The sequence below is a fragment of the Protomyctophum parallelum genome (assembly GCF_964188405.1).
Source record: "Protomyctophum parallelum genome assembly, chromosome: 17".
NCBI classification, from domain to species: Eukaryota; Metazoa; Chordata; class Actinopteri; order Myctophiformes; family Myctophidae; genus Protomyctophum; species Protomyctophum parallelum.
In genome coordinates, this window is record NC_139719.1 from 47,332,484 (window position 1) to 47,341,664 (window position 9,181).

At 43.4% G+C, this 9,181-nt stretch overlaps 1 protein-coding gene across 1 annotated transcript in view; it reads left to right on the top strand.

Annotated features, from left to right (window-relative positions):
• bms1 (BMS1 ribosome biogenesis factor) overlaps window positions 1-9,181 on the top strand; it is a 77,281-nt gene that overhangs the window by 56,712 nt on the left and 11,388 nt on the right. Inside the window, exons 21-22 of the mRNA XM_083787687.1 lie at window positions 341-521; window positions 3,750-3,808. Coding sequence (XP_083643813.1) covers window positions 341-521; window positions 3,750-3,808 — 240 coding nt within the window. The remainder of the gene's footprint in view (window positions 1-340; window positions 522-3,749; window positions 3,809-9,181) is intronic.

The following is a 9,181-nucleotide window of genomic DNA, read 5'->3' on the forward strand; positions in this document are numbered from 1 at the left end:
TACCTTAATGAACCAGGGGTATCTACAGGTAATATTAGTACCCTAATGAACCAGGGGGTATCTACAGGTAATATTAGTACCCTAATGAACCAGGGGTATCTACAGGTAATATTAGTACCTTAATGAACCAGGGGCATCTACAGGTAATATTAGTACCTTAATGAACCAGGGGTATCTACAGGTAATATTAGTACCCTAATGAACCAGGGGTATCTACAGGTAATATTAGTACCCTAATGAACCAGGGGTATCTACAGGTAATATTAGTACCTTAATAAACCAGGGGCATCTACAGGTAATGTGAAAGTATGTGAAATAAAGATGTTTTTTCTCCCGACAGATGCGGTTAAAGAAGCACCGTTGGCACGGTCGCATCCTGAAGACCCGAGACCCTCTGGTGGTTTCTTTAGGGTGGAGACGCTTCCAGACCCTCCCCCTGTTCCACATCCAGGACCACAACGGGAGACACCGCCTGCTCAAATACACCCCCCAGCACATGCACTGTGGAGCGTCCATCTGGGGTAACATTTACACCTTTAATTATAATACACCCCTCAGCACATGCACTGTGGAGCGTCCATCTGGGGTAACATTTACACCTTTTATTATAATACACCCCCCAGCACACCTTTAATTATAATACACCCCCCAGCACACCTTTAATTATAATACACCCCCCAGCACACCTTTAATTATAATACACCCCCCAGCACACCTTTAATTATAATACACCCCCCCAGCACACCTTTAATTATAATACACCCCCCAGCACACCTTTAATTATAATACACCCCCCAGCACACCTTTAATTATAATACACCCCCCAGCACACCTTTAATTATAATACACCCCCCCAGCACACCTTTAATTATAATACACCCCCCAGCACACCTTTAATTATAATACACCCCCCAGCACACCTTTAATTATAATACACCCCCCAGCACACCTTTAATTATAATACACCCCCCAGCACACCTTTAATTATAATACACCCCCCAGCACACCTTTAATTATAATACACCCCCCAGCACACCTTTAATTATAATACACCCCCCCAGCACACCTTTAATTATAATACACCCCCCAGCACACCTTTAATTATAATACACCCCCCAGCACACCTTTAATTATAATACACCCCCCCAGCACACCTTTAATTATAATACACCCCCCAGCACACCTTTAATTATAATACACCCCCCAGCACACCTTTAATTATAATACACCCCCCCAGCACACCTTTAATTATAATACACCCCCCAGCACACCTTTAATTATAATACACCCCCCAGCACACCTTTAATTATAATACACCCCCCCCAGCACACCTTTAATTATAATACACCCCCCAGCACACCTTTAATTATAATACACCCCCAGCACACCTTTAATTATAATACACCCCCCAGCACACCTTTAATTATAATACACCCCCCCAGAACACCTTTAATTATAATACACCCCCCAGCACACCTTTAATTATAATACACCCCCCAGCACACCTTTAATTATAATACACCCCCCAGCCCCAGCACACCTTTATTTATAATACACCCCCCCAGCACACCTTTAATTATAATACACCCCCCAGCCCCAGCACACCTTTAATTATAATACACCCCCCAGCACACCTTTAATTATAATACACCCCCCAGCACACCTTTAATTATAATACACCCCCCAGCACACCTTTAATTACAATACACCCCCCAGCACACCTTTAATTATAATACACCCCCCAGCACACCTTTAATTACAATACACCCCCCAGCACACCTTTAATTATAATACACCCCCCAGCACACCTTTAATTATAATACACCCCCCAGCACACCTTTAATTATAATACACCCCCCCAGCACACCTTTAATTATAATACACCCCCCAGCACACCTTTAATTATAATACACCCCCCCAGCACACCTTTAATTATAATACACCCCCCCAGCACACCTTTAATTATAATACACCCCCCCCAGCACACCTTTAATTATAATACACCCCCCAGCACACCGTTAATTATAATACACCCCCCAGCACACCTTTAATTATAATACACCCCCCAGCACACCTTTAATTATAATACACCCCCCAGCACACCTTTAATTATAATACACCCCCCCAGCACACCTTTAATTATAATACACCCCCCAGCACACCTTTAATTATAATACACCCCCCCAGCACACCTTTAATTATAATACACCCCCCAGCACACCTTTAATTATAATACACCCCCCCAGCACACCTTTAATTATAATACACCCCCCCAGCACACCTTTAATTATAATACACCCCCCCCCAGCACACCTTTAATTATAATACACCCCCCAGCACACCGTTAATTATAATACACCCCCCAGCACACCTTTAATTATAATACACCCCCCAGCACACCTTTAATTATAATACACCCCCCCAGCACACCTTTAATTATAATACACCCCCCAGCACACCTTTAATTATAATACACCCCCCAGCACACCTTTAATTATAATACACCCCCCAGCACACCTTTAATTATAATACACCCCCCCAGCACACCTTTAATTATAATACACCCCCCAGCACACCTTTAATTATAATACACCCCCCCAGCACACCTTTAATTATAATACACCCCCCAGCACACCTTTAATTATAATACACCCCCCAGCACACCTTTAATTATAATACACCCCCCCAGCACACCTTTAATTATAATACACCCCCCAGCACACCTTTAATTATAATACACCCCCCAGCACACCTTTAATTATAATACACCCCCCAGCACACCTTTAATTATAATACACCCCCCAGCACACCTTTAATTATAATACACCCCCCAGCACACCTTTAATTATAATACACCCCCCAGCACACCTTTAATTATAATACACCCCCCCAGCACACCTTTAATTATAATACACCCCCCAGCACACCTTTAATTATAATACACCCCCCAGCACACCTTTAATTATAATACACCCCCCAGCACACCTTTACTTATAATACACCCCCCCAGCACACCTTTAATTATAATACACCCCCCCAGCACACCTTTAATTATAATACACCCCCCCAGCACACCTTTAATTATAATACACCCCCAGCACACCTTTAATTATAATACACCCCCCCAGCACACCTTTAATTATAATACACCCCCCCAGCACACCTTTAATTATAATACACCCCCCAGCACACCTTTAATTATAATACACCCCCCAGCACACCTTTAATTATAATACACCCCCCAGCACACCTTTAATTATAATACACCCCCCCAGCACACCTTTAATTATAATACACCCCCCAGCACACCTTTAATTATAATACACCCCCCCAGCACACCTTTAATTATAATACACCCCCCAGCACACCTTTAATTATAATACACCCCCCAGCACACCTTTAATTATAATACACCCCCCCAGCACACCTTTAATTATAATACACCCCCCAGCACACCTTTAATTATAATACACCCCCCAGCACACCTTTAATTATAATACACCCCCCCAGCACACCTTTAATTATAATACACCCCCCAGCACACCTTTAATTATAATACACCCCCCCAGCACACCTTTAATTATAATACACCCCCCAGCACACCTTTAATTATAATACACCCCCCCAGCACACCTTTAATTATAATACACCCCCCAGCACACCTTTAATTATAATACACCCCCCCAGCACATGCACTGTGAAGCGTGTTGTACGTGTCTAATGTATATGTGGTCATGTGATCTCTACAGGACCAATCACACCCCAGGGAACTGGATTCCTGGCTGTCCAATCAGTGGGAGGAGCTAAAGTAAGTTGAACTAATTAAACTCGGGCTGTCAAAATAACTCATTTTAGGCGGGAACCCCTTTTTGGTGTTAGCATTACGTTATGCTTTAGCTATTGAAAAATAGCAGATCTACAAGCTTGTAGGTCTGCTATTTTTGAAAAATCGAAGAACGACTGACACAGAAACATAGCTTTTTCAGAAAACTGTCAGGATGTATATACAGTGGGCGCCCCTCACTTCACACAAGTGTGATTTATCTTTCCTTGCTCGACAACAGAGATACCGTATATAATATCTGGAACTGTAACTCTCTGCCTTGTGTGTTCTTGTGGGATAGCAGACACTGAGAGGTCTCTAGGACTGTGGTGTGTGTGTTCTTTGGGGGGATAGCAGACACTGAGAGGTCTCTAGGACTGTGGTGTGTGTGTGTTCTTGGGGGGATAGCAGACACATGGAGGTCTCTAGGACTGGTGTGTGTGTTCTTTGGGGGGATAGCAGACACTGAGAGGTCTCTAGGACTGTGGTGTGTGTGTGTTCTTGGGGGGATAGCAGACACATGGAGGTCTCTAGGACCTGGAGGTGTTCTTCCTGCCTAGGGTCCTCCTCTATGCCATAATGACTCCATATTTGGGCATATGGTTTCAGCCCAACGTCTTCCATTGACTTCCATTATTAACATTGAAGTTAAATGTATTAATGGACCTCCCAACTCCACTAGAGCTGTATTGTGGTGAAGTGATGGTAATATAAGGACACATACATTCAAGTATCCGACAATGTGTAAAGTCACCATACCAACTTAGATGAGGCAATATTGTGTTGTTCTAAAAACTTTAGGGCCGGGACTAATTGCGATTTATTACGATTAATTAACTACAGAAAAATTAATGCATTAAGAAAATTAACGCATTTTAATCGCACTATTTTTTTCACCCGTTCTCGGGTCAAATAATGATATGCGATTAAAATGCGATTAATCTAGATTAATTAATCGCAAAGCCTCTGATTAATTAGATAAAAAAATGTAATCGAGTCCCAGCTCTAAAAAACTTGTTTTTTTTGGGGGGGTTTTTTTATGGGCCCAAACCCCTCCAATGCATGGTGTTTGAAGATGACATCATATGGAAGCCAAGTCTATGGGATTTGTAATGTTTGTTTAGAGCACTTGTGATGTAAAAAGTTTGCCAGCCAAGTCTATGGACTTTAACCCATTCTGACCTGAGATCAGATTCATACGAGGTTTCCACTGGACACACACTGGTCTGATGAACCCATTCTGACCTGAGATCAGATTCTAAAAATGTCAGTCGCTCTTCGATTTAAAAAAAATAGCAGACCTACAAGCTCGTATCGCGCCACTCGGTGGCGCGATATGAGCTTGTAGATCTGCTATTTTTAAATAGCTAAAGCATAACATGATGCCGACACCAAAATGGGTGCCCGGTCAGAATGGGATAATGTTTGTTTCGGGCACTAAAGGGCGACGTAAGACGTCATGTGGCTGAAATAAATACAGTGGGCACCTCTCACTTCACACAAGTGTGATTTTGTTTTAGTGCTCGCCAAAAGAGATATATTATAAATAAATCACACTTGTGTGAACTGAGGGGCGCCCACTGTATTTATATCAGCCAGATGACGTCTTACGTTGCGTAGGCAATTAGCACCGGGTAAAAAATGCAAATAAATGCGTAAATAAAACCTTTAAAAACTAGGAGACCAGCACAATATATCTCAGGGTTACAGACCTGTAAGGGTCCATTTTGACCCCTGAATGTCTGTCTGCTGTGTAGAGCCTGTCTGTCTGCTGTGTAGAGCCTGTCTGTCTGCTGTGTAGAGCCTGTCTGTCTGCTGTATAGAGCCTGTCTGTCTGCTGTATAGAGCCTGTCTGTCTGCTTTGTAGAGCCTGTCTGTCTGTTGTGTAGAGCCTGTCCATATTAGGGACATCAACAGTCATCAACTTCCTTGATTGGCCAGCCCAACCCATCAGCTTTGTGGATTGGTCAAACCTTGCGTGACGTTTGTGCCACTGAACCAATATAAGTGTTAGAGCACACAACAGGACACCATTCTGTTACACGACACTGGAATAAGCTAATTTAAACCCTGGAGGATCTGCTGTGAGAAATGTTCTGCTGGACGCTGCATGTGAACAGAGGGCCTCATAACGACGGTCAAGCTGCTGTTGCCGTGGGAGACAAAGTCTACTCATTTGGAGGGTTCAGGAAGGACAGAAATGATCAGATTGATGTTCACGTCTTCAACACAGTGCCTTTACGCTGGAGGAAGTTGACGCCAGTGACAACATTTAGAGCAGAATGTATCCTTGAGGTTCCGACAAATCGCTGCTACCACAAAGCTGTTCTGATGGAAGATATCTATATCTGGGGAGGTTATAAATATGACACAGAGAAGTACTGCAACGTTCTTTATGGATTTGATGTGGACACCCACGGATGGTTCCGGCCCAAGGTTTCTGGAACCGTTCCAGAGGCGAGGTGGGGCCACTCAGCCTGTGTTTTGGGGAAGGTCATGTTTATCCATGGAGGATGGACCCAGCTGACTGGATACACTAATAACATGTACAAGTTGGACACCAGCACAATGGTCTGGTCTTTAATTAACACCAGAGGAAGTCCAACTCCTGTTTCAAACAGTCACTCTGCTACCATCATCGGGACAAAGATGTTTGTATTTGGGGGCTGTATGGTGGGTCGGTACCTCAACACCATCAGAGTGTTTGACACAGAGACCGACCTCTGGCTGAGCACACCTTCTGCACAACTTATACCAGAAGGACGCTGTGGTCATTCAGCATTTACCTACAATGGAGAGCTGTACATATTTGCTGGCGCCAATGGAAAACAGACCTTCAATGACCTATGGAAATCCAGTCCAGAGACCTTCTCCTGGAAGAAGGTTGAGCCCAAGGGGAAAGGCCCCGCTAGGATGTATAGGATGTGCTGTTGCATTGTGGGAGATCGTATCATCCTCTTTGGAGGATACAACACAGCTGATGACCTGTTCATGTTAGACTTAACTCCTAGTCTCAAGACATTATGCAAGCTAGCAGTTATTCAGCACGATCTGGACCAATCAGAACTCACACACGACATCAGGTGGGAGCTGGAATCCATGACTAACAACAACAGCAACAAATAAAAACAAACCTATGACAGGGTCCAATGAGGGCGTGGCCTCATGTGTATCTCAGACTTCATGTGACCAATCTGTGATGTCACTATGATGTATCTGTGACATAATTACTCCATATTTGGGCATAGTTTCATTCCGATCCGACTGCCATTGACTTCCATTATAACGTTGAAGTTAAATATATGAAATATTAAAGGGAAAAAGGGCAAGGTTCAGCCTCATCCAAATACCATGTGAGAGAGAAATATATTAAGATAAAATAAAACAATAAATAAAATGCTTCTGGCTAAACCTCCTAACTCCATTGGATCATCAAGCTGTCCGTCAAACCACCTAACTCCAATTTTGGAGATAGCTGTTGTTTCCATAATTATTAGAAGGACAAAAAAAGAATAAATAAACGAAAATAATTGTCAAAGACTCCACTAGAGCTGTATTTGGGGTAAAGTGATGATTCATCTTTGTTTAGGGCACTAAATGACAACATAAGACTTCATGTGGCTGATATGAATACAGTGGGCGCCCCTCACTTCACACGAGTGTGATTTTTGTTTCCTCTTGCTCGACAACAGAGATATATAATATCTGGAACTGGAGCTGGACCTTCAGTGATGTGTGGAAATTCAACCCAGAGACCTTCTCCTGGCAGAAGGTTGAGACCAGGGGAAAGACCTGTCTCTGTCAGAAAGATCTGTCTCTGTCTCTGACTGTCTCTGACTGTCTCTGACTGTCTCTGACTGTCTCTGACCATCTCTGACTGTCTCTGACTGTCTCTGACCCGTCTCTGCTCGGGAATCATTTGGAGTTGATTTGATTTTTCATCTTGTTTTCCTTCAGTCTAGTTTACACTGTTTCAATTTAAATGTTTTAATCTTGTTGTAAATCAGTCTAGTTTCTGCATCGCGGCCACCGGGGTGGTGTTGGACTGATCCTAACCCAGTATCATGTGTTGTTTTCAGTCTAGTTTAGGGGTGGTGATGGACTGATCCTAACCCAGTATCATGTGTTGTTTTCAGTCTAGTTTAGGGGTGGTGATGGACTGGTCCTAACCCAGTATCATGTGTTGTTTTCAGTCTAGTTTAGGGGTGGTGATGGACTGGTCCTAACCCAGTATCATGTGTTGTTTTGAGTCTAGTTTAGGGGTGGTGATGGACTGGTCCTAACCCAGTATCATGTGTTGTTTTCAGTCTAGTTTAGGGGTGGTGATGGACTGGTCCTAACCCAGTATCATGTGTTGTTTTCAGTCTAGTTTAGGGGTGGTGATGGACTGGTCCTAACCCAGTATCATGTGTTGTTTTCAGTCTAGTTTAGGGGTGGTGATGGACTGATCCTAACCCAGTATCATGTGTTGTTTTCAGTCTAGTTTAGGGGTGGTGATGGACTGATCCTAACCCAGTATCATGTGTTGTTTTCAGTCTAGTTTAGGGGTGGTGATGGACTGATCCTAACCCAGTATCATGTGTTGTTTTCAGTCTAGTTTAGGGGTGGTGATGGACTGGTCCTAACCCAGTATCATGTGTTGTTTTCAGTCTAGTTTAGGGGTGGTGATGGACTGATCCTAACCCAGTATCATGTGTTGTTTTCAGTCTAGTTTAGGGGTGGTGATGGACTGGTCCTAACCCAGTATCATGTGTTGTTTTCAGTCTAGTTTAGGGGTGGTGATGGACTGGTCCTAACCCAGTATCATGTGTTGTTTTCAGTCTAGTTTAGGGGTGGTGATGGACTGGTCCTAACCCAGTATCATGTGTTGTTTTCAGTCTAGTTTAGGGGTGGTGATGGACTGATCCTAACCCAGTATCATGTGTTGTTTTCAGTCTAGTTTAGGGGTGGTGATGGACTGGTCCTAACCCAGTATCATGTGTTGTTTTGAGTCTAGTTTAGGGGTGGTGATGGACTGATCCTAACCCAGTATCATGTGTTGTTTTGAGTCTAGTTTAGGGGTGGTGATGGACTGATCCTAACCCAGTATCATGTGTTGTTTTCAGTCTAGTTTAGGGGTGGTGATGGACTGATCCTAACCCAGTATCATGTGTTGTTTTCAGTCTAGTTTAGGGGTGGTGATGGACTGATCCTAACCCAGTATCATGTGTTGTTTTCAGTCTAGTTTAGGGGTGGTGATGGACTGGTCCTAACCCAGTATCATGTGTTGTTTTGAGTCTAGTTTAGGGGTGGTGTTGGACTGGTCCTAACCCAGTATCATGTGTTGTTCTCAGTCTAGTTTCAGCATCGCGGCCACCG